Source organism: Cupressus sempervirens, chromosome 9 (genome assembly GCF_028749045.1).
Source record: "Cupressus sempervirens isolate cs-2001-9-10 chromosome 9, ASM2874904v1, whole genome shotgun sequence".
NCBI lineage: Eukaryota > Viridiplantae > Streptophyta > Pinopsida > Cupressales > Cupressaceae > Cupressus > Cupressus sempervirens.
The window spans coordinates 536,353,831-536,373,105 of record NC_143126.1 but is presented as its reverse complement, the minus strand read 5'-3'; the positions used below and the strand labels follow the sequence as shown (position 1 = coordinate 536,373,105).

Here is a 19,275-nt window from a genome sequence, read left to right as displayed (position 1 = left end):
ATGCATTCTCCTATACCGTACATCCTACTATCTATACCATACAGCCAAGTGTCCCCTATTGCATTTTCACTTACAGTGCAATCTGCTATCTATATCGTACAGCCAATGGCCAAGTGGTAACATATCTTCACAACCATACGGATTGTCCTCTTGTCTCTCCCATACAGCCAAAGCTTGACCAACAGTACACCATTGCCCCCACTACCATACAACCTTCTGTGGCCTACCATACTGACCCTTCATCCAGAACCACATCGTACAGTCTGCACCGTATGACCATCTTTCCTGAGCATCCATTCTCCTTGATACCGTATGACATTCGTACTGCCCTATCCAATGGACCATGCATTATTGTTCCTTTGATAGTTTTCTCAGGAAGGGGAATGAGATCATCACAAATAGTGAGTCAAAGTATCTCCCTACATCACCGACTCTATATTGTGCTCCAATATTCAACACGGATGGGAAAAATAATGGGAATGTGGATACTTAATCCAACTCAATACCCACAAATGTAACAAGACCTATATCCAAGTAGTATACAAGTACGATTCACAATGCAAAGCTAGATGAATTTCCAAACACCTCGACTTTGTGTCCTAGGACTCACAATAATGCTCACAATGAGGTAAGTCTAGAATTAATGAGTTTAGTTGTTGATAATTTTGAACCATCTAATGCTCAAGAAGCACTAAAATCAATCCCTTTGAAAGATACTATAGATGCAAAGCATCAATCCCTAATGAAAAATGGGACTTGGGACCTTATAGATATACCACCTAGTAAGAAAGCAAATAGATGCAAATAAATATTGATGACTAAGTGTAATGTCCCCTTCCAACTTACGAAATTACTATACCATTTTTTAAGTAAATGCTAAGTACACTCATTAATTAGATTAATTAATATTCCACTAATTTTAATACATTAAAAAAAAATTGTGAAATATTATCTTTCTTGTGGGAGGGAATTTGAATTAAAAGAAGAGAATCGTTCAAGAATAAGTGGGCAGTTACATTGAGAAGAAGGTTAAAAGAAGAGAATCATTCAAGATGATGCAGACTAGGGATTTCCGAATTTTGTACTCGAATTTTTGCAATATGCAGAAATTTTTTAGCTTCTAAAGAATGCAAAGTTTTCAAAAGAAAATTGTCTTCAAAATTGGAAGATATTCTTAGGACAATTTTGTGTTATCTTTACTGGGAAAAATTTGAATCAAACTAGAGAATTTTTCCTTGGTGACATATTGAGGACATAACAAACCTACTAGTGTGTGCGTCAAGTTTTCGACAGAAATTAAATTAATGAAATAGTGCAGAAGTTGTGTCCTTGCTTACCAGGACGTGATAAGTTATTTGATATCAACATTGAGTTTATAAGTTTTCTCCTTTAGCAATCAAGAAGGATAATGATGGGATGAGAATTGTATAACCTTTAATAGGCTATACACAAGGAAAGTAATATTCCAACTATTTTGAAAGCTCATAGAGATTGTGTTAGAAATGGAAAAGGGAAGGAACATAAATGGGAACATTTATTGAAGAAATTTGTCTTAATAAGTTGTAAGACTTGGTTATCAACATGTGACACCCTATCTCAAAGCTGAAGGCGAACACGAATGTGTGCAAGCATGGAAGCTCAGTAGGATGCACACAGGAAGTGCATCCAGGGCATTTTGAATGTGTTGTGAATGCTCAGTTGAGCTTTCAGAGCACATCTAGATGCCCTAAATGCATTTCCTCTGTGCATGCACTCAACATTTGTGACCATTTGAACACCTCTGCGCCAAAAATGGCACCAAAAAACAACTCACCCTATTTTTCATGCAAATGTGACTCATATTTTGCTCATTCCTTCCTATGTTAGCCGATCACTCTTCTTTATATTAAATCGTCCTAGTTGATCGTGGTCTTCTCGTAGCTCATTCATTATTATTGCCGAATCTACAACCGTGTTATTCATTCAAAATATATTATCATACTTACTTAGAAAATGCAAAACTGTTACACCAACTAAGAATTTCATTGGAGTTCATTGATTGACGATTAAAACAAGTGATCTACTCTCTAAGGTCCCTTTAATCAAGTCATTTTTCCTTAAATTTTCTTGTTTTATTTCCATAATAATGGACAATAGATTATTATTCATAGCTTACACAAGACGGTCTAGTCAAACCTTGATTTGCTATATGAAAAGTTCGTATGAACTAGAATGGGACTGTTATACCAATCGTGCCAAGAGAATCATAGATTGATAAAGGCCTCTGTTATATAATGTTTGATTATTGAAAACTTATTTATCTATGTCAAGAAGAATCGGTTGATTATGCCATCTATGCTTTCAAAATATAGTGACATTAAATGCATACGTCCCTGAGATTTATGGAAGCTTGTACACGATGGAAAGCAAATCTAGCCACACAGAAATCAGTCTTTCCTTTCTTTTTCTGAATTATGGATACAGTAAGAAATTCACTTACATAACTGAATATTTTATAATGCAAGCTAGAAAAACACACCATAGATCATCAAGGATAGCCAAGAATGGCTAAGATGAGTGGTGTAGTACATATGATATGGACATTTTAATAAACTTGCAAAGATAGAAAGATTGTATCAGAACTATGAAGAATTTATGAATAATTGAAATTAGTAAAGCTAGTCATCTCATAATGGGAACTGGGTATTAGTTAGGTCTGTCAAGTCGAGCGATGGGTGATCGAGCACAAAGTGTCCTATGGAAATCCCTAGCCTAGGTAGGTTAAGTGGTGAATGATGTTGCTATGATCAAGAAAGGTCAAGATAACTCATAGTCGAATGGATAGACTGGTAGGAGGTACCCACAGTCTAATCAATTGTGTAGTTGACAACTCTAACACCAAGTTGCTCAAGTAGTAGGATGAGATGGTGCACACGTGCCTTATCCCCTGTAGGGTAGAGCTATTCTCAATAGAGAATAAGTGGGGATTTAATCACTACGTCCATGGTTGGGAGGTTAAGCCTCCATCAATGCTTTTCCTCTCCTCCAAATTCCTAGACTTGCACAATGCAAGACCTTTTTCTACTTCTCTCGATGTAGTGTGATCTAAACCTTGTTAGTATCCTTTATTTCTTTCAATTGCTTCGTTACCTCAGTTTCAGCATTATATTTTATGCAGCTACATTCGTGTTCATATGAAATGGTAGTTAGGATTTGCAATTAGTTTCTAGTGTTTTACGTATCATGTGTCGTATAGTTAGTTAATCTATTATGATAGACTAGTTTATCAAAAAGGTAGTTTAATTCTTTCAATTGATAGTTAAGATCTTTTCATGAGAATGCAATTACTATTTAGCAGTTGGTTAGTTATTTTCGTTAATTCATTTTTATGTGAATGGGTAGCTAGTTTTTTTTCTATTCGATAAAAGAAAGAATATCTCAAGGGTTTTTACTCCTTAGAAATTTCACTTGTTACATTGAATCACCAACATGGTTCTGAAGTATAATACCAAGAATCACAGTTATAAACTTCATCTAATGTTAGATTAAAAGATTTCAATTCTCATTGAAAACGATAGCTGTTGCAAAGGGTTTCAAGGTCCCCTCCAAAATCTGTTTTAACTTTAATCAAAAACAATAGCTGTTTAAAAAATTGAGATACTTTGCAAAAAACTAAGCAACTATTTAGGCCTAACATACCTTAGCAACAAATTTTGTGTCATCTCCCCTCCTTTTCACTTTGACCTGAAAATTTTTAAGCATAATTTAAGTACAAGAAAAGTATATCATGTCAAAAAGAGGAGATAGCAAAACCATAAGCCCCACCACACACAATTTCAGACAGCCTTGGATGATAACTTTGATGTCACTAAGACTTATCCTAGTTAAGGTCAACAAAATGAGATGTTCATTTTCTTTTTCCAATTGAGTAAATCCTACAATTGAGGTAGTTCATTATGTGTATGAAATAAAATGGACATAACCATACTTGTGTATGATGCTCAACACAGTGCGCATTTGTCAACAGTCTTCGTCCTCCTATCATGAAAGCACTGGACATAAAAGCTACGAATCAAATTATTATCTCTTCAGTTTACTAGACATGTGTCTATTTTCAAGTGAACAAATGCACATGTAGTCCAGTAGATTAAAAAATGTTCCAAACGTTGCAATGAGAACATAAAACAAAATCACATTAAATGAGAAACTGAAATGTAATCGAGTGGGGAATAGAAAATGTTTCAAACTTTACACTAAACATAGAATACAAGAATTAAATTTAAAAAATTGTTAAATCCTGATAACTTAATCATATTTATGTTCTGATTTTTCAGATTATACAGATCTAAAATGCATGAACTTTCCTTTATACATGGCCTCATAATAAATGCATCTGCCTAGAGCAGATCGGCGATTTGCTAAGTACATTTATATCTCTTGAAATTGACTATTGTAGTTAATGAATAGTTAACTATTAGTCAATGCATAAGAGTGTCAATTTATGAAGGAGTAAATTAAAATTATTTTATGAAGGGCCAACCTAGAAAGGTCATTTCCTTTGTAAGGACATGTCCCTTGGGTTCACTATAAAGGAGAGGCAAGGATGTGGATAGAAGACACACTCAACACAAGAAGTCTGGTCCTCTAGCATTGCTGCCTTATGCAATTTATAGCAGGGATAACAACATTTTCAGAATAATACATCATACTCCAAGAGCACTTAATATATAGTCTAGTATATTTAAAGACCATCCTCAACAAAACTAAAGGCATTATATCAGTTTTGATTGATCAAAATTTGCAGAAAACTTACATGGTATTAGAGCTCTAGCAGTCGAACCTAGGCTCTGCAAATTGTTCAGATTTAAAATATCTAGCAACATCCTTCTATCTTCAATGGCTAGCACAATCAAACCTAAAGATAGGTTTAATGGAAAAGAACACTTTATTGCTTAGAAATTCAGAATTATGATGACTCTTGAAGACAATGATGTAATACATTTTGTTGATAAGGAATCCAAGCAACCTGATGTTGATCCTCATAAAACTATTTTGGATTAAAGGAAATAGGAAAGCCATGCAAATCATATTAGATGGAGTTAAAACTGAAATAGTACCTATGCTAATGAAACATCAGACAGCATTTAATATGATGAGTGCATTATTAAATGCATGAGGTTAACAATTCAACTAGAACCCTTGCACTAAAAGGGCAACTAAATCATATAAAGATAAGGAAGGGAGAATCTATGAATTCATACTTCCTAAGGATGGCTAGTCTAAGAGATGAACTTGCAAGTATAGGGACCATAATTGAAGACAAAGAGCTATCACTTATGGCTATAGATGGGTTACCGGATTCATGGGAAACATTCTCACAATGAGTAAGTGCTCGAGACAAACTTCTAGACTTCAATAGACTTAAAGGAGATTGTATTCAAGAAGAATCTAGGCAACTCAAGAAAGGAGAGAAATTAAAAACTGAAGATGAAGAACTTCATGTCCTCAACAAAAATTCCTATAAAGGTAAGAAGAAGCACTTCAAGAAAAAGAAGAGTAATCAAAGAAATAACAAACCTAAGAGAGATTTATCCAAAATAAAATGCTTCAAATGTGAAAAATTTGGACACTATAAATCTAATTGCCCTGAGAATACAAAGCAACAAATAAACTGTACAAATGTTACTAAGAAAGGGGAAAACTATGATCTTGAGAAATGTGTATTGTATTCAGTGCTATCAAATGAAGTATCAAGCAAAGCATGGGTAATTGATAGTGGATCATCTCGACACATTACAGGATACAAAGAAGTACTAGAATCGATATCAGAAAAAGTTAATGACAAAGTTACCATAGGTGATAATTCCACTCATTATGTCAAAGGAATTGGGAACTGCAGCTTGAAACTGAAGCCGGATATTTCTCTTCATCTCAAAAGAGTACTCTATGTACTAGGAATCAAGAGGAATCTAATTTATGTTACAGCACTTGAAGATGATGGACATAAGGTTGCATTCATGGACGGTAAAATAATGACCTGGTCTAAGAACTCTTCATTTAAGAAATTAAAGTTGATTGATCAAAGTAGGGGATACTTGTATGAATTAGATATACAACCTATTCAAGCCTTAACTCATGAAGCTGTTGATATAACCAAAATGTGGCATAGAAGGTTAGGACATCTAAACTTCAAAGCCTTATCGACTATGGAAAAGATGGTCACTGCTTTATCTAAGTTGAATAAAGATCATTCTACCATATGCAAAGGATGCGCCCTAGGTAAGAATGCCAAAAGTCCATTTCAACATAGCACTAGAAAAACTAACAATGTTTTAGAATTAGTCCACTCGGATTTATGTGGACCTATGCCTGTTATTTCTCTTGGAGGATTTTGGTTCTATATACTTTTTATAAATGATTTCTCTAGGAAAACATGGATATCCTTCTTAAAATGTAAAGAATCAGAAAAAATCCTTAAGAGATTTAAAGAATTCAAATCCTTAACTGAAAATCTATCAGAACACAAAATTAAAACTCTTATGATTGATAATGGAGGGGAATATACTTCAGATTTGTTTAAAGATTTTTGTAAAGAAGCAGGAATTAAGAGGGAGTATATTGTTCTTTATAACCCACAGCAAAATGGGGTAGCAAAAAGGAAGAATAGAAAAATTATCGAAGCAGCAAGAGCTATGATATTTGATCAAAATTTAGAATATTATCTTTGGGCAAAAGCCTCATATATTGTTGTTTATATTCAAAATAAAAGTCCTCACTCCTACCTTAGAGCTAAAACTCCTGAAGAAGTATTTTCTAAGGTTAAACCAATTATAAGTCATCTTAGGATATTTGGGTGCCTAGTATACATACGTGTGTTTACCGCATAGGTTAATTAAGAAACGCACACAGACAAAGAATACGAACATGAACAGCAACCAGCAGAACTCTTATTATTATTCGCATATGCCCACAGTACATTACACTTCGATGGTAAGATCTATGATGATTACAATGCTTTCCGAAGGGGTTATAAATACCTTCCGAAGAACTTTCCCGAAGGAGTCCGTCGGCCAAATACATTATGCCCGCTACAAACTGTTTACCCGTCAGCTACATAACAAGACTTTTACCGAAGGGACCCGTCGGTCGATGCACAATTTCTACTGACGACATCATCCCCCCCAAAAAGAAAAGTCGTCTCCTGACGACTAGCAAAATTAGGAGACAACCCACAATCAAGAAAAAGAAATACTAGAGAGAAGGAGGTGTCCCAAAAGAGTGTTGTCGATGACGCAACTCATACACCTGGTCAGTCTGGATGCGCAGATCTGTCTAAATCTGTGAATTAACTTCTACAGCCTCCTTCAGTAGAAGCGCAGCATCCATAGCCTACCTCTTGGCCAACTGTAACTCATGCTCTGTTGCATCTTTATCCCGGATAGCTGCGTCCTTCTCCTGTACCACTGCTACCATATCCTTCAATAGTTTTGCCCGCTCTGCTGCCCATGCTACTTGCTTGTCAGCCAAATCAGTGGCTAACTTTTCTCTTGCCTCTTTTTCAACCGCTAGAAATCTCTGAGCTGCAACACTGTCTGCTGCCCTATCCGCCTCCGCGCGCTGCCGCGCATAGTAAACCTCTTTGTACAGTCCCACGATCTCATGTGCCAACTTCATCATCGGAGTGTCACTCGGTCCCAACTCTGGCTCAGTGGCCCAATCTGCCAACATCTCTGGTGTCTCAACTGCCGGCCAACCTCTATCTACAAAACAAGTTTGAAATCGCTTAGGACAAATCCCACGAATATACGCTCAAATCAAATGCCACTCCCTTCGCTGAGTGAGAGCCCGAATCGCCACATCATGCACCTTCTTCAATGCAGACTTCATAGTCCTCAGGTAGTCCCTGCACCTATCCTCATCCGACTCGTAATCCTCCTTGCCGAAGTCCTCGAATGACCATTCGGGATCACTATTGTCCTCCTCATCAGCGGGAGCCATGCCCACATCCGGTGCCGCCTCCTCTACTGTCGGTGCAATCACGACATGTGGCATTCCCTCCTCCTGAGACTGAGGCTCTGGTACAGGTGCTACTCTGGAATAGCTGGGGGACTGAATGGACAGGCCACACCTGTCAGGGACGAGTCGAAACTGCTGCCTCAGAAAAACATTGGCTCTATCCATGACCTCTGGTTGTTCGGGCTGCGCTGGGTCCGTACACTCCTGTACTCCTCCGTCTGATACGTTCTCTACTAGAAGTGCCTGAGCTTCTGTTGACTGTGCTACTGTAACAACTGTTGCTGGCTGACTTATGGCAGGCGCCACGGGTGCGGCTACCGGAAGTGCTTCAGGAGCTGAAGAAGTCTCTCGGTTTACGGGTGCAGTCAGGTGGGCAAAGCCGACCACAAATCCTGCCCCCGATCGGACAGGAGAAGGTCGTACCCCGTGTTGCCATGGTGCAGATAGTGTGACTGCCTAGTGGGATCCTCCAGTCATCAATATCGGTCGCCGAGTCTGCCCAAATCTTGGAATGTGAGCCATGTGTAGACCTCAAGGTAACAACTCGGAAGCCATAGGGACTGTAGTACACGGAAATAGTAAGGGGGTAGCCGTGACAATCTGAACCGCTTCATTATCCTCACCCTCCCCTTCTTCTTCCTCCACGCTATCCTGCTCAGAAGATGTCTCCTGTCGGCCGCTGTCAGTATCATCTGCCATGTCCATCCGGGGCCTCTTTTGACCTGCTGAACCCTTCTGCCCAGAGATTGTGTCCAAGTGCTTCCATTGCATGATAGGAGGTTCTCCTGGAGCCAGTGGTCCCGGCTGTGCTTCTATCTCCTCCGTTGGAATCAACCGTGCTACAACATCCAGGAATAGACCAATGGCGTAATAGGGCATATAGAAGGTCTTGTGCTGGAGAGTCATGAATTCATGCATCCGTTCAGCCAGCACAGACGCCCAATCATACACTTTCCCAGTCATTATGCCGTTCATCATGGACACCTGCGGAAATGTAATATCCAATGCCCTAGAGGATCCCGTGAGCCTACTTTTAACCAAGTCCATTAGACACCGCCATGGCCCTTCCAGAATGTCGATTTTCTTTAAACCCCTTCCTTTCGGTGTCTCGGCTAATGCCGCCTGTTCTGCTTCAGTCAAATCTCCACATACTAATTTGATTAAAAATAGCTTTCCGTCCTTTGGAATTTTCCTCGGCTGAATCTTTCTGACCTGCTGCCCTGGAATGCCAAAAATCCGTGTGAAATCTGCTGCTTTGAATGATACCACTAAGTTCCGTCCCAGATACTGAAATGTGCTCCTGCGAGAAGCTCTGCCATATGTTTCAATCATGGTACGCAGATACCCTTCATAATCTCGAATACAAAAAACCGGCATTTGAATGGCCCATTCAACCTGCGCTCTTCTGATGCTTGCTTTGACTGGATGGTCATCAGGGGTTTCTTGCCACCATTGTTGTTATTGATGTTGTTGTTTGGACCGCGCCGGTTGTTTCTATATCCGCCTGATGTGGCAGCTTCCGTACTGGTGTTCCCGTTCCCTCCTGACGGGGATGCCTCCTATGACAGGAACACTTGCTGCGGTGTCCTTGTTTTTAAATTGAAAGGGCATTCCTTTACCAAGTGTCCGAGGATCTAGCAGATTTCACAAAATTGATCTTTCGGGCAAGATCCCTTCGTATGGCCTTCCTTATTGCACTCCGTGCACCATAGTTCATTGCCCTTAGTTTCCTTGTTCATGTTCTTGAATTCCTTCATCATCCGAATCATGTCTTTCAGAAGGGCACGAACCTTCTTGCTGCTATCCTCATCATCACTACTATCTTCTCCTAAAAAGGCGTCGTCATCTGAATCGGATGAACTAGTCTTCTTCTTCTTCTTGGTCTTCTGTTCACTTTCCAACTTCATTGCCTAGTTATATGCTTCAATGTATGTCGATGGTGGCACGATCTTCATCTTCTTCCGCAGCTTCGGGTGAAGGCCTTCAATGAACCATCATTTCTGTAACCCGTCAGTTGGCTTATTCTCCATCTTATTGATCAAGTCCTTCAATTTCCTTGCGAAGACTCGAACTGTTTCATTCTTCTTTTGCTTGGTATTGAATATCTCTGCTACAATTTCATTATCATCCCGCAAAAGTTGAAATTCTACAATGAACTCCTTAATGTTATCCCAACTATTTAATTTCTATGGATCAGCATCAGTAAACCAATCAATCGCAACACCCCGTAGGGTAGCGGGGAATTGTCGGATCCATTCGTTTGTATCTGTTATGCCATTTGCCCTCCAGATTGTTTCACATGTTTTACAATGTCGAATGGGATCAGTTGCTTCATCACCATCAAATTTAGGCAACTTTTCCTTCGGACTTGCCATTATCACTGTATGTCGAGGGTTTTGTTTTGTACCTGCGCTGTTTTGCACTCCCGCGCTGTTTTGAGCACCCGCGCTGTTCTAAACACCCGCGCTGTTCTACACACCTGCACTGTTCTGGACACCCGCACTGTTCTGCACACCCGCGCTGTTTTCTACATCCGCGTTGTTTTCTGCTTCCGCGTTGTTTTCAACACCCACGCTGTTTTCTACTTCCGCACTGTTTTCAACACCCGCGCTGTTTTGGACTTCCGTGCTGTTTTCAACACCCGCGCTGTTTGGTGAAGAAGAGGGTTCGTCAACCGAAGCTATTCGTTCCGGAAGTATATCTCGGACGAAGAGGTCACTCCACACTCGTGCTCGTTCGGCACTCCGAGCCATGCAAGTCGATCTCCTTCCGTTAGGATTCTCTTCCCGTGGCATATGCAGATTCAGAAACTCCTCCCTCGCTTCTTCCACCAACTCAAGCCATTGTCGAGTCTCCTTCAACAATCCTTTGGCACTCCTGTTCCCGTCGGCAATCTTCTGGAATCTCCTTCGACGCTCTGTCTGCTGAGCCAAAATTAAATTTTCCTGCACAACGCATATGGCATCTTTTTCCTTCAGCTTATTCTTATCTTTGTTCAACTGATTCGGCATTGAATTCATATCCGCCTGCCTGCGTACCAGGTCCATCGGGCAACGGCGCCAAATGTTTGCCGCATAGGTTAATTAAGAAATGCACACAGACATAGAATACGAACATGAACAGCAACCAACAGAACTCTTATTATTATTCGCATATGCCCACTGTACATTACACTTCGATGGTAAGATCTATGATGATTACAATGCTTTCCGAAGGGGTTATAAATACCTTCCGAAGAACTTTCCCGAAGGAGTCCGTCGGCCAGATACATTATGCCCGCTGCAAACTATTTACCCGTCGGCTACATAACAAGACTTTTACTGAAGGGACCCGTCGGTCGATGCACAATTTCTACCGACGACAACGTGTTCCAAAAGAAAAGAGAACTTAGTTAGAACCCTCTAGGAGGAAAGGTATTTTTGTCGAGTATAGTGAAAGCATACAAAATTTACATACCTGGTCAAAAGAACATTTAACTTAGTAGAGATGTTATCTTTGAAGAAGAGCTTGCATTCAAAAGAACCCTAAGTTTCAAAAATCCCTCTCCTATACGTAGTTCTGAAGAAAATCATGAATCTAAGTTTTAGAGGGAGAACATTGAAGAAATTGAAGGTGAAATTCAAAATCTTAATCTTGAAGAAAGCTCAAATCCTAAGAAGAACCACTTGGGGCTATTAAGACAGTAGAGAAAGCACAAGACTTCATTGCACCATCTGGAACCTTCAGAGAAAGCAAAAGACCCAAAAGATTTTCTAGCTATGCAGGAAACATGAGTGATTTATCTAAATCAGAACCAACCAATGTTTCAAATGCTATTAAACATACAACTTGGAAAGATGCTATAAAGGAAGAATACCAATCCATTATTAAGAATGATGTTCGGGAAATTGTTTCAAGGCCTAAGGGAAAAACTGTCGTTTTTCTAAGTGGATATTTAAAATCAAGCATGTTGTTGACGATAGCATTGAAAAATATAAAGCCAAATTCATAGCCGGAGGATTGTCTCAGAAGGAGGGAATTGATTGTGAAAAAACCTTTGCTCCAGTTGCCAAATACACCTCTGTAAGAGTAGTCCTAGCTATTGCAACATCGAAGGGACGGAAAGTACATCAGATGGATGTGAAAACAGCATTTCTGAATGGAAAGATTAAAGAAGAGGTATATTTGGAACAACTTGAAGGATTTGAAAATTATAATCCTAAAATATTTTTTTGTAGACTCAAGAAAGCTCTCTATGGGCTTAAACAAGCTCCCAGGGCATGGTATGAAAGAATCGATACATATCTCACCAGTTAGGATTCTCTATGAATGAAGCTGATCCAAATCTCTATTATAAAAGGGATAAAGATGATATGATAATTTTGATACTATATGTTGACTATTTACTAATAACAGGTGACGATCATCTTATAGATCAATACAAGAAAGATCTAATCAAAGAATTTGATATGAAAGATTTAGGACTCCTTCATTACTTCCTAGGACTGGAAGTATGGCAGAACTCTGACAGCATCATACTTAATCAAGGAAAGTATACATTAGACATCTTGAAGAGATTTGGAATGTGGAACTACAAACCCCTGTCTTCTCCAATAGAGGCTAATCTACACAAACTTAAGGAAGCAGCAACAAAATCACCCTCCATAGATTCTACTCTTTACAGACAGATGATTGGGTCTCTTATGTACTTGGTAAATACAAGACCTGATATTTGCTATGTTGTTAATGCCTTAAGTCAGTTTCTGTGTGAGCCAAAGGAGATTCACCTAGTTGCAATCAAAAACATTATGAGATACTTACAAGGCACTCTTAACCTTGGGCTCAAGTCTAAGAAAGTTGACTTGGACTTACATGGGTTCACAAACTTAGATTGGGCTAGAAGTGTTACTGATAGGAAAAGCACTTCAGGATGTTGTTTCAATTTAGGCTTAGTGATGATATCATGGATATGCAAAAAGAAAATATCAGTAGCACAGAGTTCCATAGAAGTTGAATACATTGCAGCAACAATGGCCTGTCGGGAAGCAGTTTAGCTTAGAAAGTTACTTGTGGGATTATTTGGTCAACCCATGAATCCCACTATTATTCACTGCGATAATCAAAGTTCCATCAAGCTTTCTGTGAATCCAGTTTTTCATAATAGGTCCAAGCATATTGAAATTCCTTACCATTATGTAAGAGATGTGATAGGAAAACTGTCAAGTTAGAATACATTTGCACTGCAAATCAAACACCAAATATTCTTACCAAACATCTCTCTCGAGTGAAGATAGATCACTTTTGAAAAAACTTGGTATGGTTGTATTGTAATACATTTGTAATCTTTAATTATTAATGAAATATTTTTGTGTTAAAATTATTATTGTCAAGGTATTGACTGTTATGAGCTTCACCATTTGTGTTTATTATCTAAAAAGGTGATGATCTCTGTGATAATAAATAGACATTATATGAGATGACGATCTCTGAGATAATGTTGTATAACAGTAGGAAACTACTAGCAGATCTGGATGAATTAAAGATTATATTGTGTTATAGACATTTCTATTCATATGAGTCAAAATTTGGATACAAGAAGAATTTAATCATTCTCCAGATTTTATCCTGTGCACTGGCAGATCTTAATTCAGGATCATATTGTGATATAGGCTTGTCAGTGCCAATGAGTCACAATTTGGATGAAGGAAGAATTTTATCATTCTTCAGATTGTATCTTGTGTATTGCATTACATGTAATATTGTTATCACAAGTATTAGTGATATTCCATATTACAGGTTTAGTAATATAACAAAGTATCATGTGTACCATGATACTACATGCATGGAAGAATCAAATAGATATAGAGTACAAATCTATGCTTAACAATGTTGCTAGTTTCTCTCTTTTATATTATCAAGTTAAGAGGAGGTGTTAAATCCTAATAACTTGATCATATCTATGTTCTGATTTTTCATATTATACATATCTAAAAAGCATGAAATTTCCTTTATACATTGCCTCATAATAAAAGCATCTCCCTAGAGCAGACCGGTGATTTGCTAAGTACATTTATATGTCTTGAAATTGACTATTATAGTTAATGAATAGTTAACTATTAGTCAATGCATAAGAGCGCCGATTTATGAAGGAGTAAATTAAATGTATTTTATGGAGGGCCGGCCTAGAAAGGATCATTTTCATTGTAAGGAAATGTCCCTTAGGTTCACTATAAAGGAGAGACAAGGATGTGGACAGAAGACACACTAAACATAATAAGTCTGCTCCTCTAGCATTGCAGCCTTATGTGATTTATAGCAGGGATGAAAACATTTTCAGAATAATACATCGTACTCCAAGAACACTTAATATACGGTCTGGTATATTTAAAGACCATCTTCAACAAGACTAAAGGCATTATATCAGTTTTGGTTGATCAGAATTTGCAGAAAACTTACAAAATTAACTTAGTTATATTATTGTTTCCCTAGTCCTTAATAAATTTACATCAAAAGAATAGGGGGACAAATCAAGGAGACAAATCAAGAAATTTCAATTTGTGATTGCTTTTCTTTTGAGCTTCCACATATAGTTAGTATGCTTCTAGAGTTTTAGTTGACAAGTTGCTAAGGTGTGTTAAACTATAAGATAATGTAAATGCCTGTTGCTGTTTTCCAACACTTTGACAGAATTGTATATCTTAATTGAAATATCTCAAAAAATTGTGTTTCCACCCCAAAAATAGATTTTTCGACAGATGTATTGATCAGCCCCAAAATATGGTCTCAACTAAATCCATTCTTGGTCTGCATTGTATTAAATGTAATTTCTATTGTACCTTCCTACAAATAGGTTGTAAAATATGAAGGTAGGTACCACTTTTTTCAATTTCTGATAGTATTGTTCTATCTTCCAGCAAATAGTTAAAATTCTTATGCATTTTCAGTCCACACTTTGCCAAGGTATGTTACATTCAAAAATGAGGCAAATTATTGGATCTTTGTAGACGACAAGAAGTGTTGTTTCTAGGCACTCACAGTATTGGCATATTGTTAGAACAGTGATGGTGATCTATTTTGTTATGAATCTTTGTGTATTATGGAGAAGATTATTTTATTACTGTTCCAGAAACTTCGTTATCATTCATTGGATTATTCTTTATATTTTCAGAATGTCAAGAGTTAAAGAACTCCAGACCTGCGAAAGAAGAAGGTGAATGTGCTAGCCAAGACAAGCATCCTGTTTACTAAGGAACATTCAAAACGTAAGACATAAACTAAAAAGAGCATTGAAGACAAAAGGTTTCTTTGTTGTGGAAAAAATCTGCACCCTTTGTATTAATATCAGTTCTTGGCTCTAATGTTCACATATAGCCGATCCAGCATATTATAATTACTGCTCTTAAAGAATTTTGATCTAAGTGACATTTCTACTTCAGCTTCTGCATTTCATAATCTCTAGAATAGAAAGGATAGTCCTTCCCATTTCTTTCTATTGAATTACTTCAATAAATTGGTTGATTTTCGCCAATTTCAATATCAATCATATAGAATTGCTGAATCCTTATTCTTATATTCTTCAATTGTATTGTTTGATAATTTGCAACTTAAACTAGGTATGTGACCTTGTCGTTTTGTATTCCTTCATTTGCCAATGTAGCAACCGTATGTCTGTGTGCCCAAGATCCTCTAAATATCAACCGAAACATCACATTCATTTGCTGAGCTCAAGCTCATCTTTTAGTTTAGACCAACCGTTTGAGCTAGATTGTTTTCTGATTTTCAATTGCTTCATCTCTCACTATATCAATTGCTAGGAGTACAAACTATTTACCATAGCCATGAGAACTTCAGATGCTAAACAGTCAAACAATAAAGAAAGTCATCTTAACATGACAAGAAATGGACATGAAAGATGTCAAATGTGAGTAGCATGTTGCAAAGCTTAAAAAGGTACAAGACCTACAAAACATAGTAAAAATTGGCAAAAAGGCTATAAAAAAAAAAATTAGAACAAATTTCAAATCAGTCCAGACCATTAGCAATTTCCTTGCAAGTGTAAAGTTATTTTAAACAACCATCAAGGTCCAAAGCTCAAAAAATAAGGTATAAAATACAATGCTCATGTTGTATTTTATATATTGATGAGATTATTTCAAATCAGAATCAACGAACACCCAAGGCTAAAGATGTGATAGTAAAAAGTCCACTTTGGCAAAACATAAATAAGACTAATAACCCTACCATATTTGTGTTACAAAATATTTACCTCTCAAGGCAGGCTAAGATGATAGAACAGTGAAACAAGGAACAGAGATTTGAATTGAGCCACAAAATATGAATAGAAATGATAACTATAAGCTAAGCCATGCATGTAAACTTCTCATACACAAAATCATTCCTTCATTTGTTACCCTCAAATGACTTGGTCAAGAGTCCTTGGTAAATATCTCAGAGTCAATTAAATAATTAATCAATCATCAACCTATAACTTAATTAACCAATTTTTTTTTTTGGTAACCCAGTGGTATCCCCACGACCCAGCCCAGCGTCACCCCTCGCCTTACCTTGGTCTTATAGATGCCACGTTGGGGTTCGAAGAGAGGCGAGCTGAGGCAAGACTAGTCCATTGGAGGTGTGGAGACCGCTCATAAGTCCCCAACACCAGGTTGAAAGGGTTTGTGGTAATCTAGTGCAAATCAAACTGTGGTTGATGTGTAGCACCGAGATCATAAACCTGACACTACACCTCACGACTCACTCACTCTTAACTTAATTAACCAATTTTAGTATCAACTAAATATGAATCTTATAAATTGATGATTTATTGATTTAACTAAGTGGCTAATGGTTAGTTCTATAATTAATCAAATTGGCTAATAATTGATTAATTTATTGAAAATTTGTTTGATTGCTAGTAACTAGCTAATTTGTTAAGTATGACTAGATTTATTGCAGATTGGAATATGAGAATCTTTTAATTTTCTTGAACACTAAATAACTTATTCTTTCTTTTGCAGATTATAACCAGAATGAATATGAGTAAATATTTCACAATATTAGAGGAGTCTGAAACAAGAATAACAATTCTGATTATTGTATTTTAAAATGCTGGATATGAATATAGAGATTGGACTCTAGAAATGGCTCTGCACTGTTGTTGTATGTGATTGCCATCTAGACCGATCGGACAAGATGTATATCCCTCCATATACAAGGACATGTCGATCAACAGAGATGTCTCCACGTGGATGGAGACATGTCTGTTCATTGATATGTCTCCCCATAACTAATCACCGATTGTTTGCCTTAACAATGCCAATTAGAATCAGTGCTTCATGCATATTAAAATCCGCGCCTCATGCAGATTAAATTGGTGACTTGTATATATAATCAGACTCATGTCTGATGTGATAATTAAGGCACTTTGACATACATCGATGCTCACATAAATGGCAATGTAGATTGATTGGGAACAGATCGATATCTCAGATTTATACTTCGTAAATATGATCAGAATATTGTGGATGAAAATGATTATTCTAATCAATAAAATGACTTGTATTTAATATGTGTGTATGCATCAATATACACAATGTATATTTATGTATATACATGCATATAATCTATGAATCATTGTATTGAATTTATCATCCATCATTTATCTGACTGAAGCTACTATTTTAAGTTTAACTAATCAATTGTTCAGTTTCTGAAGTGCTAGATAATATTAATAATTTATTAAAATGCAGCATTTGCAGTTTGGAGAGGCTGTTGGGATGACAAGAAAATCGCACTCACAGAAACCGTGTTTCCAAAAAAAAAAAACTAGCTGTGCGGTGCCGAAACGCAGATTCTGGCCTACAAAAATCTCATCAATCACCCTACACGGTATTCCCTAGATGGCCCTAGCATCAGCCAGGTTTACACATCAGTATTGAGAATTCAAAGCTTTTGGGAGAACCAGATCCCTGTCGGTGGCTTTTTCAATGGTGGCAACACTTCTTTCCAAGGTCAATGCTATTTCAAGTGTGTGACCTGCAGTTGATCTTAGCGAATCATAAGTAGTTAAAGAATCTAAAAGGTGGGAGCAGAAGGAGAATGTCATATTTCAGGTAATGCAATTTTTCCCTTGGTGGCAAATCTGTTGTAAGCAGAAGTAAAGTTTGTATTGCTATCAAAAGGGTTATTTGTTTCAGGACTTCTACCACGTGACTCAAGAGATGTTCTCCTTTTGGATCCCCATAAACATTAAGATAGCATGGTAAATATATCACCCTGGATGTAGTGAACCCTGCTGGCTCACTCCAGATCTATGCTTAAGAAGTTAACTTTTGTTTTGAAGTTTTGAATTTTTTGTGTTTTGTGAATATTTGCTTTTTGGTTTGTTTTTTTCATTTTTCAAATATAGAGAAATGCTAAACAGGATGCAAAAGAAATAACTAACTTGATCACCAACTTAATTTAGAGTGCAAAACATGCACAATTTGCAAATGCCATATACAATAGCTTATTTTATTAAGGAACCTCGTATTTGAAGATTAATGTTGGGAATTTGTAGAAGAACAATTTTGTAATAGCTGGAATGAACCCCACGCCAATAGCAGCTCCCTTTACTCCGAACACTAACACTCGAAGGCTGATCATAGACAATAATGAGTGAATGTTGCCAATACAGAAATAGATTGGAGAACTAGGAGAGTCTCCGATCATGCAATGGAAACATCTGGATACTCCCGGAGGGCAGAAGGCCATCGGACAGAAAAGGATGCGACGGGATGTAGAAAGCTCTAAGCACAAGAACACAAATAGTGGGAGACAAGACACATCTTCCGAGGACACCAACGACTCAAAGGAGGAAGTGGAGGACGAGGAGGATGATGAGGAAGTAGAAGTGATCACAACACCGCGACTACTATTTCCGAGGTCCCTCACAGCTACCTCTCACTCACACTTAGTCCCAACGGGTGGGCACATTCTTGGTTCCGAGTAGTTTAGGCAGCTTGTAATCATGATTCCGGTCACTGTAGCAGCCAGACCAGCAGCACGCCCAGCACCCCAGCCATTGGGCCAACTAGCATCATTAGCACCTTCAGGGGGTGTCGGGCCTTCAATCGATACAGTATAACAAATACAGCCGTACCGGAGGTAGCGATGGAGTGACCTGAAGGGGTTGTCCGAGAGACTTTGCCAGCCACACCAAAGGTAGGGGCTGAGATACTTATACCCAATAATGAGATAGACACTTAGGAGGGAGTGATGCGGATAGAAATGGATGAGGGTTTGAGGACAACTGGTGTTCAC

At 37.8% G+C, this 19,275-nt stretch overlaps 1 protein-coding gene across 3 annotated transcripts in view; it reads right to left on the bottom strand.

Annotated features, from left to right (window-relative positions):
• DEG2 (DEGP protease 2) overlaps nt 1–19,275 on the bottom strand; it is a 254,542-nt gene that overhangs the window by 141,933 nt on the left and 93,334 nt on the right. For all 3 annotated transcript variants that reach the window (XM_089800920.1, XM_089800921.1, XM_089800922.1), the window contains exons 5-6: nt 3,968–4,031; nt 3,679–3,723 (exon numbers count right to left, since the gene is read on the bottom strand). In XM_089800920.1, the coding sequence (XP_089657046.1) occupies nt 3,679–3,723; nt 3,968–4,031 (109 nt within the window). The remainder of the gene's footprint in view (nt 1–3,678; nt 3,724–3,967; nt 4,032–19,275) is intronic.